The 27,178-nt window shown below is 45.2% G+C and overlaps 1 protein-coding gene across 1 annotated transcript in view; it reads left to right on the top strand.

Annotated features, from left to right (window-relative positions):
• The window catches only part of LOC115468191 (protein sel-1 homolog 3-like), a 159,108-nt gene that overhangs the window by 39,288 nt on the left and 92,642 nt on the right, over positions 1–27,178 (top strand). The window contains exons 5-8 of the mRNA XM_030199729.1: positions 6,705–6,826; positions 14,277–14,392; positions 16,901–16,951; positions 17,752–17,782. Of these exons, the coding sequence (XP_030055589.1) occupies positions 6,705–6,826; positions 14,277–14,392; positions 16,901–16,951; positions 17,752–17,782 (320 nt within the window). The remainder of the gene's footprint in view (positions 1–6,704; positions 6,827–14,276; positions 14,393–16,900; positions 16,952–17,751; positions 17,783–27,178) is intronic.

The following is a 27,178-nucleotide window of genomic DNA, read 5'->3' as shown; positions in this document are numbered from 1 at the left end:
TTGCCAAACAGGGACAGAGCGAAGGTCCATCCAGCCCAGTTTCTTGTTTCCACCAGTGGCCAATCCAGGGCGAGATCCTAAAAGAGTAAACAGATGATTTCTTGTTACGTATTTATCTTAGGAATAAACACTGGATGTTCCCCAAATCCACCTTAAATAAGTTTTCTGGTTCTGCTAAAACCAATAACTGCTCGCACTAAATTCCGATCTGAACTTCAGTATCAAACTCTAGCTTCAGAGTTTTCCTAGATTTCCTTGTTTGTGTCTTCCTCAAAATCGGATCCCCCCTGCCAGTGGAAGTGTGCACGGTTAGCCCTAGTGCCACCACCAGAGCTTCACAATGGAGTAACCCTAGTATCCGTGGTGAGCTCCCGCTTCGATGGGTGGGTTCCACCAATGCATTAGCAGCTCCCTCGTGGTGTCTTTTCTCGAACCTCTTCATTTTCTATGGCACCTGTCTCCATGACTCATCCTTAAAAGGAAGGAAAACCTCAGTTACTCTCAGTTGTAGAAAGAATATTCTTCTGAGTTCTCTCTCTCCAACTGAAACCTTAGTGCCCTGTTTACTAAGGTGTGATAGAGTACATAAGTACATAAGTAGTGCCATACTGGGAAAGACCAAAGGTCCATCTAGCCCAGCATCCTGTCACCGACAGTGGCCAATCCAGGTCAAGGGCACCTGGCACGCTCCCCAAACGTAAAAACATTCCAGACAAGTTATACCTAAAAATGCGGAATTTTTCCAAGTCCATTAATAGCGGTCTATGGACTTGTCCTTTAGGAATCTATCCAACCCCTTTTTAAACTCCGTCAAGCTAACCGCCCGTACCACGTTCTCCTGCAACGAATTCCAGAGTCTAATTACACGTTGGGTGAAGAAAAATTTTCTCCGATTCGTTTTAAATTTACCACACTGTAGCTTCAACTCATGCCCTCTAGTCCTATTATTTTTGGATAGCGTGAACAGTCGCTTCACATCCACCCGATCCATTCCACTCATTATTTTATACACTTCTATCATATCTCCCCTCAGCCGTCTCTTCTCCAAGCTGAAAAGCCCTAGCCTTCTCAGCCTCTCTTCGTAGGAAAGTCGTCCCATCCCCACTATCATTTTCGTCGCCCTTCGCTGTACCTTTTCCAATTCTACTATATCTTTTTTGAGATACGGAGACCAGTACTGAACACAATACTCCAGGTGCGGTCGCACCATGGAGCGATACAACGGCATTATAACATCCGCACACCTGGACTCCATACCCTTCCTAATAACACCCAACATTCTATTCGCTTTCCTAGCCGCAGCAGCACACTGAGCAGAAGGTTTCAGCGTATCATCGACGACGACACCCAGATCCCTTTCTTGATCCGTAACTCCTAACGCGGAACCTTGCAAGACGTAGCTATAATTCGGGTTCCTCTTACCCACATGCATCACTTTGCACTTGTCAACATTGAACTTCATCTGCCACTTGCACGCCCATTCTCCCAGTCTAGCAAGGTCCTCCTGTAATCGTTCACATTCCTCCTGCGACTTGACGACCCCTGAATAATTTTGTGTCATCGGCGAATTTAATTACCTCACTAGTTATTCCCATCTCTAGGTCATTTATAAATACATTAAAAAGCAACGGACCCAGCACAGACCCCTGCGGGACTCCACTAACTACCCTCCTCCACTGAGAATACTGGCCACGCAATCCTACTCTCTGTTTCCTATCTTTCAACCAGTTCTTAATCCATAATAATACCCTACCTCCGATTCCATGACTCTGCAATTTCTTCAGGAGTCTTTCGTGCGGCACTTTGTCAAACGCCTTCTGAAAATCCAGATATACAATATCAACCGGCTCCCCATTGTCCACATGTTTGCTTACCCCCCTCAAAAAAATGCATTAGATTGGTGAGGCAAGACTTCCCTTCACTAAATCCGTGCTGACTTTGTCTCATCAGTCCATGTTTTTGTATATGCTCTGCAATTTTATTCTTAATAATAGCCTCCACCATCTTGCCCGGCACCGATGTCAGACTCACCGGTCTATAATTTCCCGGATCTCCTCTGGAACCCTTCTTAAAAATCGGAGTAACATTGGCTACCCTCCAGTCTTCCGGTACTACACTCGATTTTAGGGACAGATTGCATATTTCTAACAGTAGCTCCGCAAGTTCATTTTTTAGTTCTATTAATACTCTGGGATGAATACCATCAGGTCCGGTGATTTACTACTCTTCAGCTTGCTGAACTGACCCATTACATCCTCCAAGGTTACAGAGAATTTGTTTAGTTTCTCCGACTCCCCCGCTTCAAATATTCTTTCCGGCACCGGTGTCCCCCCCCAAATCCTCCTCGGTGAAGACCGAAGCAAAGAATTCATTTAATTTCTCCGCTACGGCTTTGTCCTCCTTGATCGCCCCTTTAACACCATTTTCGTCCAGCGGCCCAACCGACTCTTTGGCCGGTTTCCTGCTTTTAATGTATCTAAAAAAATTTTTACTATGTATTTTTGCTTCCAACGCTAATTTCTTCTCAAAGTCCTTTTTTGCCCTCCTTATCTCCGCTTTGCATTTGGCTTGGCATTCCTTATGATCTATCCTGTTACTTTCAGTTGGTTCTCTTCTCCACTTTCTGAAGGATTGTTTTTTGGCTCTAATGATTCCTTTATCTTACTGTTTAGCCACGCCGGCTGACGTTTAGGTCTTTTTTCCCTTTTTTCTAATACGTGGAATATATTTGTCCTGAACCTCCAGGATGGTGTTTTTAAACAGCATCCACGCCTGATGCAAGTTTTTTACTCTGCGAGCTGCTCCTTTCAGTCTTTTTTTCACCATTTTTCTCATTTTGTCGTAATCACCTTTTCTATAGTTAAACGCTAGCGTACTTGATTTCCTAGTTTCACTTCCTTCAATGCCAATATCAAAACCGATCATATTATGATCACTGTTATCAAGCGGCCCTCGTATCGTTACCCCCTGCACTAGATCATGAGCACCACTAAGGACTAAGTCTAGTATTTTTCCTTCTCTTGTCGGCTCCTGAACTAGCTGTTCCATGAAGCTGTCCTTGATTTCATCAAGAAATCTTATGTCCCTTGCGTGTACAGATGTTACATTAACCCAGTCTATATGCGGGTAATTGAAATCCCCCATTATTATTGTGTTGCCCAGTTTGTTTGCGTCCCTGATTTCCTTTAACATTTCCGCATCCGTCTGTTCGTCCTGGCCAGGCGGACGGTAGTACACTCCTATCACTATCCTTTTCCTCTTTGCACATGGAATTTCAATCCACAGTGATTCCAAGGAGTGTTTTGTTTCCTGCAGAATTTTCAATCTATTTGATTCAAGGCTCTCGTTAATATACAATGCTACCCCTCCACCAATCCGATTCACCCTATCACTACGATATAATTTGTACCCCGGTATGACAGTGTCCCACTGGTTATCCTCCTTCCACCAGGTCTCAGAGATGCCTATTATATCTAATTTTTCATTTAGTGCAATATATTCCAACTCCCCCATCTTATTTCTTAGAGGTGAGCTACTGTTTTTTGTGTGTGCTAACCATGTAGATGCCCATAATATTCATATGGGTGTCTACACAGTTAACACATGCTAACTTTTAGCACACGCTAAAAACGCTGGTGCACCTTAGTAAACAGCAGGGCCCTTAATGCAACATGTAACACTTAATATAAGTCAAAAATAAAGGATCATTTAAGGGCCTGATATTTAAAAGCAGTTGACTGAATAGCAGCACTGGATCTAACCAGCAATGTTCAATGACACTGTCTGGATAGCGCATGGGTGGTCCAGAGAAATTATCCACATTGTGACAATAGGCAGTCTGAACATAAGAGAACATAAGAGCAGTCATACTGGGTCAGACCAATGGTCCATCCAGCCCAGTATCCTGTTTTCCAAACAGTGGCCAAGCCAGGTAACAAGTACCTGGCAGAAACCCAAATCGTGGCAACATTCCATGTAGAACCCCAAAGAATAGCAAGATTCTGGAATCCTAAAGAGTGACAAGATTCCATGCAGAACCCCAAAGAATAGCAAGATTCTGGAATCCTAAAGAGTGACAAGATTCCATGCAGAATCTCAAAGAGTAGCAACATTTTGTGTAGAACCCCAAAGAATAGCAAGATTCTGGAATCCTAAAGAGTGACAAGATTCCATGTAGAACCCGGAAGAATAGCAAGATTCTGGAATCCTAAAGAGTGACAAGATTCCATGCAGAATCTCAAAGAGTAGCAACATTCCATGCAGAACCCCAAAGAATAGCAAGATTCTGAAATCCTAAAGAGTGACAAGATTCCATGTAGAACCCCAAAGAATAGCAAGATTCTGGAATCCTAAAGAGTGACAAGATTCCATGCATGCAGAATCTCAGAGTAGCAACATTCCATGTCTGTCTCAATAGCAGACTATGCACTTTTCCTCCTGGAATTTGTTCAAACCTTTTTAAAACCCCGGTATGCTAACCACTGTTACCACATCTTCCGGCAAAGAGTTCCAGAGTTTAATTATTCATTCAGTGAAAAAATATCTGGCTAACTTAGGGTGTGCTTTTGCTGTCTGGATAATGTCAGTGCCACGGTCACCACTGTATGTGCAAGTTCAGCACTGCGCACTATCCAGGTAGAGGTGTTGAATATCTGGATGATTTTTAGCCACTGCGGCTGATATTTAAACAAAGCGCTGACTGCAGCAGCTGAATAGTGACCCAGCTAAATGTATTGAGGCACTCATATGCACAGTCCTTCTTATGTACACACAGACAGCCGGGGTGGGGGGTTGGGGGTGGAGTGATTGTAGGAGCAAAGTGGCCAGGGGATTTTTTTTTCATGTAGTATCAAACACATAAAAAACATATGTTTTTATTTCCTAAATTACTAAACTGCACAAAGAAAATACAGACTAGAAATTCAGAAATTAAAAACCCCGCCCCCAGCCAACAGCCCCTCTCTCTCTCTCTCTGAAGCCCCCATTATTCTTCTATGTGCACTGTTCTTATTATGTATGAAGACTGGAGGCAGAGCATGGGAAGAGGTGAGAGAAGATGGCGCAGTACAGAGACGAGGGGGGCATTTTTTAATTCCACCAACCACGTGACCAACATCATCTGCCCGCTGGGCTCCAGTACCCGACGGGGAAATCTACCCTGCTCTGATTTATCAAGCATTTCCTTTGATAGATACAAAATTGGAGAAAACCATTAGTAAACAGGCCCCTTAGATTGTAAACCCTCGGGGAAATATGAGCTGCTAATGAAAGTCCTGTGCTAGCCCAGCATGCACAGAGAACAAGGCAAACCAATAGAAAGAGACACAGAGAACTGGACATGGGCTCTGAAACAGCCTATTTTATTTATTTATTTATGTATTGCATTTGTATCCCACATTTTCCCACCTATTTGCAGGCTCAATGTGGCTTAACATAGTTTTGTTATGACAATATCATTCCAGGATACCAGTTACAATTAGTAGTGTGCAGTGATTGAGTAAGGGAAGAAAGAAGGATTTGTAGTTCAAGGGGACAGTGCTATCTAATTAAAGATAATACAAGCTGATAGTGGAGCGGAGGAGTAGCCTAGGCAATCAAGCCATTGTGACATCACTGATGAGGTTGGCTCTTATTGGTGGAATGAGTGGAGGAGTAGCCTAGTGGTTAGTGTAGTGGACTTTGATCCTGGGGAACTGTATCGGGCAATCAAGCCATTGTGACATCACTGATGAGGTTGGCTCTTATTGGTGGAATAATGAGTGGAGGAGTAGCCTAGTGGTTAGTGCAGTGGACTTTGATCCTGGGGAACTGTATCGGGCAATCAAGCCATTGTGACATCACTGATGAGGTTGGCTCTTATTGGTGGAATAATGAGTGGAGGAGTAGCCTAGTGGTTAGTGCAGCAGACTCTGATTCTGGGGAACTGGAACTGGGTTCAATTCCCACTGCAGCTCCTTGTGACTCTGGGCAAGTCACTTAACCCTCCATAGCCCCTGGTACAAAATAAGTACCTGAATATATGTAAACCGCTTTGAATGGAGTTGCAAAAACCTCAGAAAGGCTGTATATCAAGTCCCATTTCCCTTATGACATCACAATATCAGAAGTGAGCCAAGTATCGGGCAATCAAGCCATTGTGACATCACTGATGAAGTTGGCTCTTAGTGGTGGAATAATGAGTGGAGGAGTAGCCTAGTGGTTAGTGCAGTGGACTTTGATCCTGAGGAACTGAGTTCGATTCCCACTGTAGCTCCTTGTGACTCTGGGCAAGTCACTTAACCCTCCATTGCCCCTGGTACAAAATAAGTACCTGAATATATGTAAACCGCTTTGAATGGAGTTGCAAAAACCACAGAAAGGCAGTATATTAAGTCCAATTTCCCTTTCCCCTGAACAATGTCTAATATATACAAAAACAACAAAGCCTGACTCCAATCAAATGGGGGCAGAACAACATCGGCTAAGACTGGAATTATTTCAGTCTTTCTGTTTCAAAGAGTTTCTTAGTTGATTCACCCAGCAAACACTTACGACAAGTCCTTTTCAGCTGTGTCACTTTGTTTACACCCTCTCTCAGTCTTCAATACATGCAATCGACTCGCTCTGAACAAAGTTCTGACACACCAAGCAACACACTGTAACAGATAAGCAAGGCTTTGATTGTGTGGAGTTCACGTTGTGTCATCTTTCTTTTCCTTTGTCAGCTCCACTTTCTGCATCTGGTTGTACCTGCTCCAGCACTGTTCGGAGAGGTTCTGTGGCCTTCTGTACCAACTGGACTGGAATCAGAAATACGACTCTCCTGCTCTCTTGCTGACCAGTGCCGGTGAGTCACCTATATACAGAGGAGTGAGAAAACAATACACAAGGGAGGCTGCCAGTGCTGTGCTAGTTCTTTCCCCGGAGACTTCCAGCAAGTCCCTCTGTACCAGTGTGTTTATTTATTTATTTAACACATTTATATCCCACATTATCCCACTTAGTTGCAGGCTCAATGTGGCTTACACAATACCGTAGAGGTAGGCTCCAATTCAATAATACAAATACATACATGTTGTATCGCTCCATGGTGCGACCGCACCTTGAGTATTGTGTTCAATTCTGGTCGCCGCATCTCAAGAAAGATATAGTAGAATTGGAAAAGGTGCAGCGAAGGGCGACTAAAATGATAGCGGGGATGGGACGACTTCCCTATGAAGAAAGACTAAGGAGGCTAGGGCTATACAGCTTGGAGAAGAGACGGCTGAGGGGAGACATGATAGAGGTATATAAAATAATGAGTGGAGTGGAACAGGTGGATGTGAAGCGTCTGTTCACGCTTTCCAAAAATATTAGGACTAGGGGACATTCGATGAAACGACAGTGTAGTACATTTAAAACAAATGGGAGAAAATGTTTCTTCACCCAACGCATAATTAAACTCTGGAATTCGTTGCCAGAGAAAGTGGTGAAGGCGGTTAGCTTAGCAGAGTTTAAAAAGGGGTTGGGCGGTTTCCTAAAGGACAAGTCCATAAACCGCTACTAAACGGACTTGGAAAAATCCAAAATCCCAGGAATAACATGTCTAGAATGTTTGTACGTTTGGGAAGCTTGCCAGGTGCCCTTGGCCTGGATTGGCCGCTGTCGTGGACAGGATGCTGGGCTCGATGGACCCTTGGTCTTTTCCCAGTATGGCATTACTTATGTACTTATAGTACAGTATTAAGCATGTAACAAACATCAGTATAAAACATCAAGGAAATACAGAGGGGGTAGTGATAGAAGTCTAGTACGGTCCATAGTTTGCTGTGTCGCAGGAAGTAGGAAGTTAATTTGGATCAGAGGGGTAGGCCTTCTTAAACAAGTTGGTTCTCAGTAGTTTCCTGAAGTTAAGATGGTTATGGGCAGATCTCACGGTTTTGGGCAGAGCGTTCCACAGTTGTGTATTTATGTAAGAAAAGCTGGATGCATAAGTTGATTTGTATCTAAGTCCATTGGAGTCTGGATAATGCAGATTTAAATAAGTTCGGGATAGGCTGGTACTGTTTCTGGGTGGTAATTTTATGAGGCCCAACATGCATCCAGGAGCTTCACCATAAATAACCCTGTGGACAAGAGTGCAAACCTTAAAGGCAATATGTCCCTTGGTGGGAAGCCAATGCAGTTTTTCGCGAAGGGGTTTGGCACTTTCACATTTTGCTTTTCCGAATATCAGTCTGGCTGCTGTGTTCTGCGCGGTCTGAAGTTTCTTTGTTAGTTGTTCTTTGCAACCTGCACAGATTCCATTCAGATTAAGGGTTTGAGTCAGGAAAGGGGGGGAGGGGGTTCTAGAACTGGGCACCCCGAGAATGCCTGGTACCAGCCTATTCTATATCAGAACCTCAGTGCCCAGATCCATTATAAAACACTAGGCATAACCTGATATTGGCTTTACCTAACATTTATACTCCCGCAGGTCCAGTGGCATAAACCTCATATAAGTGCGAACACCTAAATTCTGTAAGTTACTTGCGTAACTGGGAGCACTGGTGTACATAAGTACATAAGTATTGCCATACTGGGAAAAACCAAAGGTCCATCAAGCCCAGCATCCTGTTTCCAACAGTGGCCAATCCAGGTCACAAATACCTGGCAAGATCCCAAAAAAGGAAAAAAAAAACATTTTATACTCCTTATCCCAGAAATAGTGGATTTTCTTAATAACGGTCTATGGACTTTTCCTTTAGGAAGCCGTCCAAACCTTTTTAAAACTCCGCTAAGCTAACTGCCTTTACCACATTCTCTGGCAACGAATTCCAGTACTTAGCATATTTGATACCCAGAGTGGATCTTTTTTTAACACCCTCCTCCTCTATACAATAAAGTAAGTTTCAGTAATAACCAGTTACATGGCGATAGTAAAAAGCAGAACCCACTAAAAGTTTGTTTTCTTGTTTTTTTTAATTCTCTACAGACATGAGGGCAAATGAAACCACTTTTTTTTTTCGGTTTTGGCCAAACTCGAATCTGCAGCTGAAAACTGCTGCATGGTTTTGGCTCAAACCATATATGAAACTGGCTCCACCCCAGAATGGTAGCAGCCTCCACTTTCTCCTCCTCCCCCCCCCCACACCCATCCCCAAACGGTTGCAGCCTCCACTCCCTCCCCACTCTCCCCACACCCATCCCCAAAGGGTTGCAGCCTCCTCCCTCTCTCTGCCTCAGCTAACTACTGATGTGGACCTGGGGTTTGAAGAAGTGACAGAGGAGGCCAGTGTGCTCACTTATCTGGCATTTAATCCTCTTCAAAGGTCCCCAAATTAGAATGCATGACAGACCTCATCGACCTGCCATCCGGAAACACCACAAAATCAGCACGATCATACCTAAACCTCCACTACCCAAGCAGCAAAGGACTCAAATACAAATCCACCTATGCAACCAGCTTTTTAAGCGCACAACTATGGACCGCATTGCCAAAAGCAGTAAAAACTACGCTCAACCACCTAAATTTCCGGAAAACACTAATGAAAGACCTGTTCAGAATACTTGGATACCTACGACATAACGTAACCAAAGACCGTAATGGACATTACCTGACTCTTCCTCCCCCTTTCTAATTTCCCCCCAATTATAGCTATCACATATGTACCTCATTCTACCACAACATCACCTTGTGTATTCGTTACACATTGTATTTGTTCAGACCGGAACCAGCTAACGCCGTAAACGGAACTATGTAAGCCACATTGAGCCTGCAAAAAGGTGGGAAAATGTGGGATACAAATGCAACAAATAAATAAAATGTTATAACTTGGCTCCTTTTTGGGCCTCCCTTCACTCCAGTTTTGTAAACTCTGGCACTTAACGCACGTCCTGGCTGCAACGTCGTAGTCTGCCCTCCTGAGCAGGTGTGAATGCAACGGGGCTGCATGTGAGCTGCGATTCCTGCGCGTTTCATGGAGAAATGTTAGGAAGAAAGCAGGTGCTTATGTGTCTTAATAAAATTAACTCACAAAAGGCACCAACTCTGAGACTCCCAACCTCGGTGACCTGCCCTAAAGTTACCCTCCGTATCTTATCTATTCAATTGATATCATCTAGATCTGGATAAATAAATCCGCCTGTGAAAGGCCGAACATCGCCACTCAACAGATAAGTTTTAGCTCTGCCCCTAAAATTTTCTAAATTAAATGGATAAATTTGTTCATAATGAGAGTACAGTGGTACCTCGGTTTTTGTCGATAATCCATCCAAAAACAATCAGCGAAATCCGAAACCAGCGAAAACCGAGGCAATTATTTCGATATGGAATTGTTTGGCTAGACGCGTGGGGTGATGCTCACGTAACGAGAAACAACGCCACACTGAGCAGGAGAACGCATGGGTCGCCCTTTGTTTTCGCAAAATTAGCAGCGAGATCACGTGGGCACGCCGACGAAATCCAAGGCAACCAACGAAATCCGAGACAAATTTTTTGCAGAAAAAATTGGCGAAATCTGAAACCGATGAAAACCGATGTCAATGAAAACCGAGGTACCACTGTAATTCTAGAACTGGGGTGCTAGGATAAGAGCCTAGGCAAGTGCCTATGTCAAGCCCATTCTTCATAGAATTCTAATGCGGGTGGCAGAAAAATTCTCTACGTTTACAGCCCGATCACCCATTGCTAGTGTAAATCCTGTGTGAAGATGTTGGTCAGAAGCTGTGTAAATGAAAGAAGCTACAGTTTACGTGTCTTGTTTTGTGCTCCGACCTTCCGTGAACCCACCGGCACCTTCAGAACACGGTATTCTACAAGGCCATTTCTACGCCTAGATGACTAGAGTACCACCATTTACGATTTCTTTAGGGGCCCTTTTACAAAGGCACGTAAAGGACCAACTCACATCCACTGTACGCAAAATCTGTGTAAGCGTCCGGCTACTGCATGCCGCTGGTGGTAATTCTGAATTTGGAGCACCGAAAACATGCGGTAGAATATTTTCTATTTTCTACCGTGTGGCGCTTACCCAGCGGTAAATGTCAGTGGATGCGGGCTGTATGCCTACCGCCTAGGTACTGTGTCAGACCTTACCCGCTAAGTCAATGGGTGACGGTAAGGTCTCGGGCTGAAAATGGTCAAGTGCTGGTTTTTATTTTGCCGCACATCCTTTTTTGGCCCCTTAAAAAAGGCCCTTTTTCCGGGATGCGGCAAAAACTGGCCCCACGCAGCAAAAAAGACGTGCTTGCACTGTTGCAGTCCACTTTTTGCCACGGCTTAGTAAAAGGGCCCGTTAGAGGGGCATAATCGAACGGGGCGCCCAAGTTGTCATGAGGGCATCCTCGCAGAACGGCCCTGTAAAGGGGCGGGGCGGGGCAACCCGTATTATTGAAACAAGATGGGCGTCCATCTTTCGTTTCGATAATACGGTCGGGGACGCCCAAATCATGAAATTTAGGTCAACCTTAGAGATGGTTGTCCTTAGGTCATTTTTGAGATGGTCGTCCCTGGTTTTCGTCGATAACGGAAACCGAGGACGCCCATCTCAAAAATGACCAAATCCAAGCTATTTGGTCTTGGGAGGAGCCACCATTTGTAATGCACTGGTCCCCCAAATATGCCAGGACACCAACCGGGCACCCTAGGGGGCACTGCAGTGGACTTCACAAATTGTGCCCAGCTGCATAGCTGCTGAGTCCTCCAAACCACCCCCAAAACCCACTCCCCACAACTATACACCACTATCATAGCCCTAAGGAGTGAAGGGGGGCACCTACATGTGGGTACAGTGGGTTTTGGGGGGTTTGGAGGGCTCACATTTACCACCACAAGTGTAACAGGTAGGGGGGGATGGGCCTGGGTCCGCCTGCCTGAAGTGCACTGCAGTACCCACTAAAAATTGCTCCAGGGACCTGCATAGTGCTGTGATGGAGCTGGGTATGACATTTGAGGCTGGCATAGAGGCTGGCACAAAATATTTTTTTTTAGGGTGGGAGGGGGTTGGTGACCACTGGGGGAGTAAGGGGAGGTCATCCCTGCTTCCCTCCGGTGGTCATCTGGTCAGTTTGGGCACCTTTTCAAGGCTTGGTCGTGAAACAAAATGGACCAAGTAAAGTCGGCCAAATGCTCGTCAGGGACGCCCTTCTTTTTTCCATTATCGGCCGAGGACTCCCATCCAGGGGCGTAGCTACGGGTGGGCCTGGCTGGGGGAGGAGCCTGCGAGCCAGCAGCCAATGCCTCAGCAGCCAATGCCTCAAGGCTGCCGAGACAGTGCCTGCCGGTGCCGCGCTTTTTTTTTTTTAAACATTTCTCGTCCTTAGCGCCGTTAGCGCTTCTTCTTTTTGTAGCGCCGGCCCTGCTGCTCAACAGGAAAAGCAGCAGTGGCCGGCAATGGGAGCTGGCGCTGGCATACAGGGCGGGCCTCGTCGAAGAAAAGAGGGAAAACATGGAAGGATGGGGAGAAAAGAGGGAAAACAGATGGAAGGATGGGGAGAAAGAGGGAAAACATGGAAGGATGGGGAGAAAAGAGGGGAAACAGATGGAAGGATGGCAGAGAATGAGGGAAAACATGGAAGGATGGGGAGAAAGAGGGAAAACATGGAAGGATGGGGAGAAAAGAGGGAAAACAGATGGAAGGATGGCAGAGAATGAGGGAAAAACATGGAAGGATGGGGAGAAAGAGGGAAAACATGGAAGGATGGGGAGAAAAAGAGGAAAACAGATGGAAGGATGGCAGAGAATGAGGGAAAACATGGAAGGATGGGGGAGAAAGAGGGAAAACATGGAAGGATGGGGAGAAAAGAGGGAAAACAGATGGAAGGATTGGCAGAGAATGAGGGAAAACATGGAAGGATGGGGAGAAAGAGGGAAAACATGGAAGGATGGGGAGAAAAGAGGGAAAACAGATGGAAGGATGGCAGAGAAAGAGGGAAAAAAATGGAAGAAGGGGAAGAAAGAGGGAAAACATGGAAGGATGGGGAGAAAGAGGGAAAACATGGAAGGATGGGGAGAGAAAGAGGGAAAAACGGATGGATGGGGAGAGGGACTCTGGATGGAAGGATGGGGAGAGAAAGGGGAGAGACTGGAAGGATGCAGAGAGAAAGGGGAGAGACTGGAAGGATGTGGAGAGAGAAGGGACACTGAACAGAAAAGGGTAGAGTGATACAGAGACACTGTTAGAAAGAGGGAGAGAGAGACATTAGATGGAAGGATCAGGAGAGAGGATAGATGGATGGAAGGATGGGGAGAGAAAGAGGGAAGACGCTGGATGGAAGGGTAGGGAGAAAGGTGACACTGGACGGAAGGATGCAGAAAGAAAGAGGGGAGACTACTGGAAGGATGGGGCGAGAGAGAGAGACTGAAGGATGGGGAGAGAAAGAGGAGAGCTGCTGCATGGAAAAGGAGAGTAGTGAAAGACTGGAGAATAAGAGGAGGGCATGGGGAGAAACAAGGGTGAGAAAAAGATGAAAGCCATAAGTAGATGAAGGAAATTAAAGAATGGATAGTAAGAATGAATTAAATCAGGACAGAGAGAGAGAGGCAGAAAAATATTGAAGAAAGCAAAGAAAAAGGAGAGAAAAATGAGAAATGGCCAGGAAACCCTGGCAGAAGAGTTAAGCGAAAACGAAGGAAAGCAGAATCTAGAGACTGGGAGCGACACAATGAGAAAAAGTAAATGGCCATACAACAAAGGTAAAGAAAATAATTTTATTAGGATAAAGTAATATGGTGTTAATAAAGTTTCAGAGACCAATACTTCCTTCCTTAGGTCAGGCGAGGATACCGTAACAGCATTATACTGACCTGAGGCAGGAGGTTTTGGCCTCTGAAAGCTCATTGAAAAGGGTGTTAGGCTATTAAATAAATTTTCTGAAATCTGATGCACTGAAAAGCAGCACTTTACCCTGTGTGACAAATGCATCTGATTAGCGTGACTAAATTTTGCTGGGGGAGGGGGGTAGAGAGAAAATTTTGTGCCCACCCACTTTGGGTTCAGGCCCACCCAAAATCAGCAGTCTGGCTACGCCACTGCTCCCATCTCTTAATCACGTCCCAGTCCTGCCTTCGGTACGGTGCAGACCCTCCCCCGTGAATTTTGGTCATCCCCGCGACGGAAAGCATTTGAGGACGCCCAAAATCAGCTTTCGATTATGCCGATTTGGGTGACCCTGAGAGAAGGATGCCCATCTCCCGATTTGTGTCAGAAGATGGGCGTCCTTCTGTTTCGAAAAATTCACCTGTTAGTGATTGAAAGGCCAAAGTTATCCATTTAAATGAAAAAAAAAAAAAGGAATTTCTTTTACTTTAATGCTTTTTCTGCCTCGCTGGCTTCCAGGTTATGTACACGTGCAGATGGTGCTGACTTCCCGACAGGCCGTAGCGTTCCAAAGCAGTTTCACCGTACCTCTGCACGAGTGGTGCCTGCTGGAACTACGACTGGATGGAGCTCTGGTAAGTGGGCAGCTTGTGTTCCCAATCCTTGGACAAGAATTTCTGCTCCCAGAACAGGATTTGCTCTTCCTCTGGCTGTCGCTGCTGCTAAGATGAGTATTTGAGAATATAAATAAGATATAAAGTATATTTATTTATGACATTTATATCCCACGGTATTCCCACCCAAGGGCAGGCTCAATGTGGCGTACAATCAAACATATAAATGGCGAGTGACCGACTCAGTCGCAAATGCGCAGTAGAGACTTCCCTCTCTGTCCCGCCCCCGCGTCAATACGTGATGACGAGGGCGGGACAGAGAGGGAAACTGCGCCGCCGAGGTTGATACCGCACCTGCCAACCCGAGGGTCGCCGCTACCGTTACCCCCCCCCCCACATACACCCGGCCCGGGCCCTCTCTCCGCTACTAAACTTACACATCCATTCGCCGGAACGCAGCATGCACATCAGCTGAGCTGCCGTAGGCCTTCCTTCCCTGCCTATGTCCCGCCCTCGCTGACGTTACGTCACAGGAGGGCGGGACACAGGCAGAGAAGGAAGGGCCGACGGCAGCTCAGCTGATTTGCATGCTGCGTTCCGGCGAATGGATGTGTAAGTTTAGTAGCGGAGAGAGAGAGGGCCCGGGCCGGTGGAGGGATGGCGGCAACTCCGGGGGGGGGGGGGGAACGGTAGCGGTGGCGACCTCGCGGGTAGGGAGGGAGGGTGAAGGAAGGAAGGAAGGAAAACCCCAATACCAGCCCGTTTTTACGGGCTCAACGGCTAGTAGTTAATAAGCAACAATAGTACAAAATACAGGTCACAAGAGGGAGAAAGAAAAAACTGAGGAGGAAAGGAAGAGAGGGGAGGTGATAAATTATCACAGAGAGAGCCCTGGGTTAGAAGGGCGGGGCACCAGAAGGGCTAAGAGCATATGCTCTGCCAAAAAGGAAGGTCTTGAGTTGCTTCTTAAAGGTCGGGTGATCAGGAGTGAATTTGACCTCTCGAGGCAGCCCGTTCCACATTTGAGTGCTGACATAAGGGAAAGAGGAACCATAGACGGTCCTATATTTGAGGCCACAAGGAACCGGGTAGTGGAGATTGAGGTACGAGCGGGCCGACCGTCGGGAATTCCTGGGCGGCAGGTTAATGAGAGTGTCCATATAGGAAGGGGCTTCTCCATAGATGATTTTGTGCACCAATGCGCAGATCTAAAATAAATAAATAATAAAGAAAGAATACAATAAATAAATACATGAAGAAGTAAATTTATAAATGAAGTATGAAAAATGTGAACCGGTGAAGAAATATGTGCAGGTTCCATCGTCACTATTGATTTTTGACGGTGTGCACAACTGAGGTCACAAGAGAAAGAAAAAGGAAAATTTGATATGAATTAAGTTATTGATGGTAGACGTATGGTGGTGAAGAATTGAGTTGATGGGAGTGAACTGGAGTGGTTTATAGGTTTTAAAGCAGATTATAAATTCTATAATGAAATAGATTAAAGTGGGCCAGTGTGTCCACACTTTACTACTACTACTATTTAGCATTTCTATAGTGCTACAAGGCGTACGCAGCGCTGCACAAACATAGAAGAAAAGACAGTCCCTGCTCAAAGAGCTTACAATCTAATAGACAAAAAATAAAGTAAGCAAATCAAATCAATTAATGTGTACAGGAAGGAGGAGAGGAGGGTAGGTGGAGGCGAGTGGTTACAAGTGGTTACGAGTCAAAAGCAATGTTAAGAGGTGGGCTTTCAGTCTAGATTTAAAGGTGGCCAAGGATTGGGGCAAGACGTAGGGGCTCAGGAAGTTTATTCCAGGGCGTAGGGTCAGCGAGACAGAAGGCTGTGAAGTCTGGAGTTGGCAGTAGTGGAGAAGGGAACAGATAAGAAGGATTTATCCATGGAGCGGAGTGCACGGGAAAGGGGTGTAGGGAAGGACGAGGTGGAGAGATACTGGGGAGCAGCAGAGTGAGTACATTTATAGGTTAGTAGAAGAAGTTTGAACAGGATGCGAAAACGGATAGGGAGCCAGTGAAGCGACTTGAAGAGAGGCGTAGTATGAGTAAAGCGACCCTGGCGGAAGACGAGAACGGGCAGCAAGAGTTTTGAACCGATTGGAGAGGGGAGAGGTGACTAAGTGGGAGGCCAGCAAGAAGCAGATTGCAGTAGTCTAAATGAGAGGTGACAATGGGTGTGGATGAGGGTTTTTGGTAGAGTGCTCGTAAAGAAAGGGGCGGATTTATGGATGTTGTAAAGAAAGAAACGACAGGTCTTACACTTCTGGTAAATGGTTGTGTTGGGAAAAACAGTTTTAAGACTTAGGATTCAGCAGCCTTTGGAGACCGGTTTTCATGGGCCTGGAGTGTGGACATTTGCTCTTTCCTGAGCTGCTGGTATTTAATGAAGCTGGATTGGGAACAGGGGCTGCAATGTGGACAGGGGCCGAGAAGTCCTGTTCCACTGGTTCTCAGATTCGGATTTGTAACTGGAACTTGACCCATTTGCAACTTTTTTTTTTTTTCCAGGCAAACCTGAAACTGGTCTGCGAGGAACAAGCAGCAAAGTACAATTTACAAGTAAGTCCAGGGTCCTGAGCGGCCGAGCCAAGCCGGGTTTTACGCATACATAAATAGAGTCCTGCTCCCTCTCTCCTAAGGGAAGTGAAGACAACACATCACTGCACTGAGGGGGGTAAACCCAGGCCTGGCTGAGCAACTCCTGTGAGCTGGTATCAGGCAGCGGCCCTACTGCTCAAGAATATCTAAGAACCCCATCATTTTAGAGGGAAAAGGTGAAAGCTTTCCAATTTCTGACTCTCTCTGTTAGTGCCCTGGTGGAATCTAGATTTACTAATGTGTGTTATCAGCTATTAGATCTCGTTAAATAAAGTGAGATCTACTGTAATACTGCTACTACTACTTATCAGTTCTAAAGCGCTACTAGACGTACGCAGCACTGTACACTTGAACATGAAGAGACAGTCCCTGCTCGACAGAGCTTACAATCTAATTAGGACAGACAAACAGGACAAACTGTTTGGATTATTTGTAGTAATAATTAGCAGATTTTAGTACACACAGCTTCAGCTTTAGAAATGTTAATTTCTTTCTTCATCTCTCTCTCATTCACCCCTGAATAATTCACTGCTGAGTCCTTTAAAGTTGAAGTAACAAAACATCTGTTTACTCACAGTTTGCAGTAGATTATAATCAGAACAGGCTTATATATACATATTACTATACATTTGTATTATTCAGCTCCTTCCATGTGCTTAGATGGTAATGGATGCTACACACCACCATAGATCCTCTCAGGTTAGGAGAGATCATGAGCCCATGTGCTCCATGTGCTGCATGTGCTGTGTCTAACCCCACAGGAAGTTGTCATAGCTGTGGTGACCTCTCTAAGTAATTCACATCAGAGGTCACAGAGTATCACAGAGAAATAATAGGTGACAGGCAATGCATTAAAATACAATTACATTCCAACACAACAAGAGATAAGGGAATATTAGGTGGATGATAAAAATAAGGGTTCTGAACAAAGTGAATAAGGGTTAGGAGTTCAAAGCAGCATCAAAAAGGTGGGCTTTTAGCTTAGATTTGAAGACGGTCAGAGATGGAGCTTGACGTACCGGCCTCAGGAAGTCTATTCCAGGCATATGGTGCAGCAAGAAAAGGAACGGAGTCTGGAGTTAGCAGTGGGTAGAAGAGTGCAGTGCAGATAAGAGAGATTTACCCAGTGAACGGAGTTCCGGGGAGGAATGTTAGGAGAGATAAGGTGGAGAGGTACTGAGGAGCTGCAGAGTGAATGCACTTATAGGTCAATAAGAGGAGTTTGAACTGTATGCAGAAACGGATAGGAAGCCAGTGAAGTGACTTGAGGAGAGGGCTAATATGAGCATAACGACACTGGCGGAATATTAGTCGTGCAGCAGAATTTTGAACAGATTGAAGAGGAGAGAGATGGCTTAGTGGGAGACCTGTGAGAAGCAAGTTGCAATAGTCTAAGCGAGAGGTGATAAGAGTATGGATGAGGGCTCTGGTAGTGTGCTCAGAAAGAAAAGGGCGAATTTTGGTGATACTATAGAGAAAGAAACGACAGGTTTTTAGCAGTCTGCTGAATATGTGCAGAGAAGGAGAGGGAGGAGTCGAAGATGACCCCAAGGTTACGAGCTGATGAGACAGGAAGGATGAGAGGTTATCCACAGAAATAGAGAATGGGGGAGAGGAGAGGTTGGTTTGGGGGAAAGATGAGAAGCTCAGTCTTGGTCATGTTTAGTTTCAGGTGACGCTGAGACATCCAGCGCCAACCTAGAAACATGACGGCAGATAAAGGCCAAATGGCCCATTCTCAGTAACCCCTAACTCTTCCTCTTCCTAAGGGATTCCACGTGCTTGTCCCACACTTTCTTAAATTCGGACAGTCCTCGTCTCCACATGTTTTACTGCATGTTGTGTGCTGCCATTTTGTTATCCAATTTTTTCTAAATCTAGCTCCTAATTTGGGCTCCTGATCAAACTCTTTGCATAGAGCAAATCTATGTGGTTAAGTACGAACACTTATGTCAGCCATTGAATCAGGAACGGCGTAAGACATGATGGGTCCAGGGCAGAAATTAAAGAGGGGGCCCCCTGATCCCCTCTCCGCCCTGCCCCTCCCCTGATCTTCCCTCTGGCCGTTGCTACCACACATACAACAAACTTCAATGACTTCTTCACACTCAAAATACTGGCAGACCTTCACCAATATAGAACAAAGGATCACAATTAGTAATAGAAATATGAAGACCGAAATTGAACTGGGAACCCCAAGACATTAAACTCAGCAAGTACTGCAACACTGGAGAAATAAAACCAGAAATGCACTTCATTTTCTACTGAACACAGTCAGTGATGTAACCATGATCCCCAAGCCCCGCCAGCTGAAGATCACCTCCTCCTCCAGTACGACAACCCTGCAACTGGCGGTGTTAGTCCCAATCTGCTACCAATGCCCTCACTTACATGCTCAGCTTTCATGCTTGCATTGGGGGGGGGGGGGGGGGGGGGGCAGCAGTGGTAGTAGAAGCTTGGGAACAGCAGCTGCAGAACTTTGAGAGCTCCGGCCATTAGAGCGGAGGAGGTCTACAGCTGTTGGGGTTTGGGGTTCCCATTTGTGGGTGCTCCCTGCTAACTGAAGTATTTTATTTTGCATCCAGGTGGAGGGGGGGCAGAAGGCACGGGAGGAGGGTGTAGAGAAAATTTGGTGCCTACCATTTTTGGGCTCAATCTCCCCCCCCCCCAAAAAAAAAAAAATCAGCTGTTTGAACACAATACAAAACATCTGTAATGCACATATCCCAAAGCTAACATATTCCATTTAATAAATTCAAAGTAAAATGCATTTTTCTATCTTTGTTTTCGGTGCATTTTTTTTCCATCTTGTTGGTCCCAGTTTCTCTCTTTCTGCTTTCTTCTGCTAATTCTCTTTCCAGTGCCTGCTGTCCATTTGTCTTTTCTCCTCTCTCTTGTCATGTTCCGTTCCCACATTACACCTATCTCTAATGTATAGCTAGCAATTTGTGATGATGGATTTGGAGGCCACCAATTCCTTCCACACTAGCCTTTCAGCCACCGCTGATCTGAAGCTGAACTGGTGACTGAAGATGGAAGGGCTGGCTCTATAATGTGATACCCAGTCCCAAGAGACGTTCACTTCAGTTTGGGAGGAGGTGGAGGAGTAGCCTAATGGTTAGTGCAGTAGACTGCAATCCTAGGGAACTGGGCACAATTCCCACTGCAGCTCTCTGTGACCCTGGGCAAGGCACTTAACCCCCCAATGCCTCCGGTACAAAAACTTAGATTGTACATGCATGTCATGTGTACAGTGATGCATGCATCTAGTAGCGCTATAGAAATGATTAGTGGTAGGGTTACCATATGGCTCCAGAAAAAGGAGAACAACAAACCAAAAAAAGTAACACTGGGCCTTCAAGACTGGGACGATTCAAGTTCTTTATTAATGACCCGACACCGGCCGTGTTTCGGCGTTAAACAACGCCTGCTTCAGGGGTCTGACAATAGAAAATAAATAAAGACAACCACATAAATGTATATATACATAAATAGGTGATCTAGACATTTACATTTCTGGAATAAGTAATAGATAACAATTAAAAGATAAAACATCAAAAATATTATAGACTCATTATTTAAAAAAGGAAACAAAACATACTACATTACTTAATAGTAATGAATAAAAAGCAATGAAACATATACAGAATTCCACAATAAATAATTAAAAATGTCATAGGACAATCTTTACAAAGAAATATATATATACTAGCCGTTGAGCCCGTGTAAACGGGCTAGTTTTGGAATGGGGGGGGGGGGGTTCCGAGGCCCCCCCCGGCCCGAGCTCTGTCTGTTATTGAACTTACATCGCACCACGCAGACGCAGCAGGCACATCAGCAAAGCTGCCATCGGGACGGGCTTCCTTCTCTGCCTGTGTCCCGCCCTCGTGTGACGTAACGCGGCGAGGGCGGGACACAGGCAGAGAAGGAAGCCCGTCCCGACGTCAGCTTTGCTGATGTGCCTGCTGCGTCTGCGTGGTGCGATGTAAGTTCAATAAGAAAGACAGTGCTCGGGCCAGGTGGAGGGGCGACGGTGGCGGCGACTCCGGGGGGGGGAGCGGTAGCAGTGACCTGGGGGGGGGGGAGGGGGAGGGCAGAGCGGTTGAGTAGTCTGCGGCATGCGCAGTAGAGACTTCCCGCTCTGTCCCGCCCCCCTCATCACGTATGATGCAGGGGCGGGGCAGAGAGGGAAGTCTCTACTGCGCATTTGCGAAGTGAGTACGACACTCGCCTTTTATATGTTTGATGTTTTTTATGAATTAAAGAATTTCAAACATTATTAGTTTACAGGTTGTACCAGTGTCTATCAAAGATATATTCAATAATTCACTATATTGTTACTAAAGAATGTTTGTAAATAATTCATCATAATATTTTGCAAAAATAAGGTATCATAAATAATAATTGATTATTAATTCTCCTATTATTGAACTATTTAAATAATTCTGAAACGTAAAAAACTGGGTTCTCACCAAAGAGAAACACTGTAAAATGCGTGTGGTGTAGATTCAATGCCTATGCAGAGAGATGGAAATATAGCTTTAACAACAAATCTGTATGGTATGTAAACAGTAGATATATTAAAATCGCGTAGGGTAGTCTACTAAATCAATCTAAACAGTTGAAATATATCAGCATCTATGATAAACAAAGAGTGATAATATACATTTTACTTTCAATGGAAGCAAAACCCCGACTGGATCAATGTTTCCTCCTGTTTCTGGAGCCATATGGTAACCCTAATTAGTGGTAGTAGTGATTTTAATGTCTCACTCTGATTCTGGGGCCATCTGATGTTTTCTCTGCTCTGCCTGATCTTCCCTAGGTTTATAGAAAATGTTCTCCTGGATGACACACATGGCCATTTTGTATTGGGGGGATCTAACTTTGTTAGTGGAATAAACGGATTCATGGGACCCACCGTTTACTACCGTAACCGCTTGCGAGCACCAACCCAGTTGAGTTCCAAGGATCCGCAGTCAGAGATGGCAGAACAATTCTTCCACGTCAATTTCGCTGTGAAGGCGGAATCACAGGTATTGTACGCGAAATCTATTCCATTAACTGGAACTTTGCTGCCCAGAGAGGTTCTGCAACAGAGAGGGAACAAGAGTATGAGATGAACATTCAGTGACGTACTTCTGTGGCAGGCTTCATGAAGTTAGGACAGTTCTGGGTTCAGATTCCCCGTCCTCTGGTGATTACTGGACCCAGACACTTGGGTGCTTATCTCTGGGGAGGGTGGGAAGATGCTTGGGGAGTTCCTTAGAGGCAGGAACTATAGTGCTGAAAACTAGGGCTGAAGTAAAAGAGAACGGAACATGATGGCACATAAATTCGATATGGCCTCATCCATATATCCTCTGTGCACGTCCCATGCTTTCATGAATTCTGATACTGAAATCCTCTCCACCACCTCCACTGGGAGGTCATTCTGCACGTCCACACCACCCTTTCCTTAGTTTATTCCTGAGTTTGACCCGTTTCACCTTCCTCCAGGGGCGTAGCCAGACTTCACGGTGGGAGGGAGCCAGAGCCCGAGGTGGGGGGGAGCACATTTTGTTCTGCCACCCCCTGCTGCTTCCCACCCACTGCCGCATCAAATATCTTGGCTGGTGGGGGCTGAAGCGTTGCCCAGCTCCGGTTTCCAGTGCTACCGCGTTGCCTGCCCTGCTCTGTCTTCCCCTTATGCCCAGCACTAAAAGGAGCGTGCCAGACATGAGGGGAAGACAGAGCAGGGCAGGCAACGAGGCGGCGCCAGAGACCGGCGCTGGATAAGACTTCAGCTAGCAAGGGTTGGGAACCCCCACCAGCAAAACCAGTGGTCCAGAGGAAATTTGGGGGGCCCAGACCCCTGTGGCCCCCACATAGCTACGCCACTGCCTTTCTCATATGCCTCCTTGTTCAAGACCCTTCCTTTCCATTGAAAGAGACTCATTCCTCAGTGCATTTTTTTTCTAGCAAAAAAGGTGCCGGTACTCAAATGCTAGGCCACCCTTCAGGGGTGGGGTGATAACTGGGGACCCACCCCACAATAGCCAGGCCCCCTGTAACCAGTCACAGAATCTATGGCAAGGCAGAATTGGTGTGTAGAGTCTGAGCTCTTTCATTAAAACTTGGGGTCCATAGGTCACTTTTAACAGACAATGGAAAAGGTGCCGGTACTCAGTACTCCCAAGTACCCCCTCAAAAAAGCCCTGCACTTCCTGTGTATTTATACTACGGAGGTATTTAAATGCCTCTATCATAGCCCTCTCCTGCTTTTCTTCCATATTGAGATCTCTAAGTCTGTCTCCATTTGCTTTATGATGAAGACCACTGACTATTTTGGTAGCCCCCCAATGGACTGACTCTAACTTAAGTACATAAGTAATGCCACACTGGGAAAAGGCCAAGGGTCCATCGAGCCCAGCATCCTGTCCACGACAGCGGCCAATCCAGGCCAAGGGCACCTGGCAAGCTTCCCAAATGTACAAACATTCTATACATGTTATTCCTGGAATTGTAGATTTTTCCCAAGTCCATTTAGTAGCGGTCTATGGACTTGTCCTTTAGGAAACCGTCTAACCCCTTTTTAAACTCTGCCAAGCTAACCGCCTTCACCACGTTCTCCGGCAATGAATTCCAGAGTTTAATTATGCGTTGGGTGAAGAAAATGTTTCTCCGATTTGTTTTAAATTTACTACACTGTAGTTTCATCGCATGCCCCCTAGTCCTAGTATTTTTGGAAAGCGTGAACAAACGCTTCACATCCACCTGTTCCACTCCACTCATTATTATATGCCTCTATCATGTCTCCCTTCAGCCGTCTCTTCTCCAAACTGAAAAGCCCTAGCCTCCTTAGTCTTTCTTCATAGGGAAGTCGCCCCATCCCCGCTATCATTTTTGTTGCCCTTCGCTGCACCTTTACCCGTGTTCTACTATATCTTTCTTGAGATGCAGCGACCAAAATTGAGCACAATAGTCAAGGTGCGGTCTCACCATGGAGCGATACAATGGCATTATAACATCCTCACACCTGTTTTCCATACCTTTCCTAATAATACCCAACATTGGTTTACATCTTTTTGGAGATGCCGTCTCCAGTACTGTACACAGTACTCTAAGGGGTCCTTTTACTAAGGTGTGCCGAGAAGTGGCGTGCGCTGGTGTAGATGAGTGTATTGGACGCACGCAGGTCTCATTTTTCAGCGCACCTGCAAAAAAGGTCCTTTTTTTGGCCACAAGTCTATTTTGGGCTTGAGACGTTACTGCAACCCATTGACTTAGTGGTAAGGTCTCACGCATTAACCAGGCAGCAATCGTCTATGAAGAAAGACTAAGGAGGCTAGGGCTTTTCAACTTAGAGAAGAGACGGCTGAGGGGAGACATGATAGAGGTATATAAAATGATGAGTGGGGTGGAACAGGTGGATGTGAAGCGTCTGTTCACGCTTTCCAAAAATACTAGGACTAGGGGGCATGCGATGAAACTACAGTGTAGTAAATTTAAAACAAATCAAAGAAAATGTTTCTTCACCCAACGCATAATTAAACTCTGGAATTTGTTACCGGAGAACGTGGTGAAGGCGGTTAGCTTGGCAGAGTTTAAAAAGGGGTTAGACGGTTTCCTAAAGGACAAGTCCATAAATCGCTACTAAATGGACTTGGGAAAAATCCACAATTCCGCGAATAACATGTATAGAATGTTTGTACGTTTGGGAAGCTTGCCAGGTGCCCTTGGCCTGGATTAGCCGCTGTCGAGGACAGGATGCTGGGCTCGATGGACCCTTGGTCTTTTCCCAGTGTGGCATTACTTATGTACTTATGTCAGGGCGCGTACAATGCAGATTACCACCCAGTTAGTGCTGCGTGCCATAAAATTTCTGGCGTGCCTACTGGACACATGTACAAAATGGCCATGTGGTAGCCGGGTGGTAGTTCCAATTTGGCCCATGTGGGGCAAGTGTAAGTGCCTACGTGGCTTTGTATAAAGGCCCTTAAATGAGGTCTCATCAGAAACTCATAAAGAGGCGTCATCACCTCCTTGTTCCTGCTGGCTATTCCTCTCCCTATGCAACCAAGCATCCTTCTGGCTTGTGTCATCACCTTTTCTACCTGTTTGGCCACCTTAAACACATCACATATGATCACACCCAAGACCAGATTTTCTTTCATGCACAGAAGTAATTCACAAACAACAATCAGGCAAACGATCTGCAAGATCCAGAACAACAGAAAAAAAGAGCAGACCACGTAAAATATTTTTCTAAGTCATCAAACTAACAAACAATCGTTTGCTGGTTTGATGACTTGGAAATAAATATCATTTTACTTTTGTTATGGTCTGCTCTTTTTCAAGAAGTAATTCACTCCTTATTCTGGACTGTTCTGTGTGATCTTGGAGCCTAAACTTTATTTGTTTATTTGGATTTTGCTCACACCTTTTCAGTAGTAGCTCAAGATGAGCTACATTTGGGTACACTGGGTATTGCCCTGTCCCTGGAGGGCTCACAATCTAAATTTGTACTTGAGGCAATGGAGGGTTAAGTAACTTGCCCAGGATCACAAGGAGCAGCAGTGGGATTTGAACTGGCCACTTCTGAATTACAAGACTGGTGCTCTAACCACTAGGCCACTCCTCCACCCCGAAGAATCTTGTTACTCTTTGGGGTTCTACATGTAGAGAGGTGTGGTAGCCATGTTAGTCCACTCTTAAGGTTATCAATAGAAATCAAACAAAATAAAACATGGAAAAGAAAATAAGATGATACCTTTTTTATTGGACATAACTTAATACATTTCTTGATTAGCTTTCGAAGGTTGCCCTTCTTCGTCAGATCGGAAATAAGCAAATGAGGTAGCAGATAGTATATATATGAGAGAAACATCAAAGCATTACTTTGACAGTCTGACAGAGTGGGAGGGTGGGGGTATGCATGGGGACATCAAAGCATTTCATTGATATTCTAACAGAATGGGTGTTGGTAGGTGAGAGGAGGGTAATAAACAGAGAAATAAACAGAGAGAAAACCCAGATCCTTATTAAGTCCTGTTTGTTGGGTGTCAAAATATTCAATCATTCTTATTTCAAAGGTTTTACGTTCCTGTATTGTTTTAAAATTACCTTTCAGTATCCTTACTGTGAAATCACTGGTGCAGTGTTCTGGTCTTGAAAAGTGTTCGCCCACAGGGGTGGGGGCTTGATTGGCACTGGCTATTTTCATGTGGTGCCTGTGCAGTTGAATCTTGTCTTGAGCATCTGGCCTGTTTCTCCAATATAGCATCCTTCGTTACATTTTTTACACTGAATGATATATACCACATTGGAAGATGAGCATGTAAAATAGTCCTTTATGTTGAATAATTTTCCCTTGTGAATGACTGTGGGGTCTTGTGAAATGTTTTGGCAAAGGGGTTCTACATGGAATCTTGTTATTCTTTAGAATTCTAGAATCTTTATTTATTTAGATTTTGCTCACACCTTTTTCAGTAGTAGCTCAAGGTGAGTTACATTCAGGTACTCTGGATATTTCTCTGTCCCAGGAGGGCTCACAATCTAAGTTTGTACCTGAGGCAATGGAGGGTTAGGTGACTTGCCCAAGATCACAAGGAGCAGCAGTGGGATTTGAACTGGCCACCTCTAGATTGCAAGACTGGTGCTCTAACCACTAAGCATGACCCTCAATTTTTTAGCATTAAATCTTAGCTGCCAAATCCTAAACCATTCTTCAAGCTATGCTAGATCCCTTCTTGTGTTACCCACACCTTCCAGATGTGTACAAATTTTGGTACCATCCACCAAGAGGCAAACCTTACCTGACAGCCCTTCCGTAATTGCAATCCAATATATTTTTTTGTTTATAGCAATGTTTCCATTAATTTACTCACCACAGAGATTAAACTAACTGGCCAGTAGTTCCCAACCTTCTTCTTACTTCTGCCATTCTCCATCCTTCTGGGACCAACCCCAACTCTAAAGAAGTACTGAATCTGCTGGTGGTATACATATGTATAAGTACGTACTTCAACAAGTATGTACCAGAGCTGCCAGAACTTCCCTAATTTCCTTAAACACCCATCTGGTCCCGTTGCTTTGTCTACATGTAGGTTAGCTAGCTCCTCATGAAGACAGACTTTTGAAAATTGTGTGGGTTCCACTTCACTTCTGAATTAATATTAGATCTCCGGAACCCCATTGAAATACCAG

Source organism: Microcaecilia unicolor, chromosome 4 (assembly GCF_901765095.1).
Source record: "Microcaecilia unicolor chromosome 4, aMicUni1.1, whole genome shotgun sequence".
Taxonomy (NCBI): Eukaryota; Metazoa; Chordata; class Amphibia; order Gymnophiona; family Siphonopidae; genus Microcaecilia; species Microcaecilia unicolor.
This window is presented reverse-complemented; position numbering and strand designations above follow the sequence as displayed.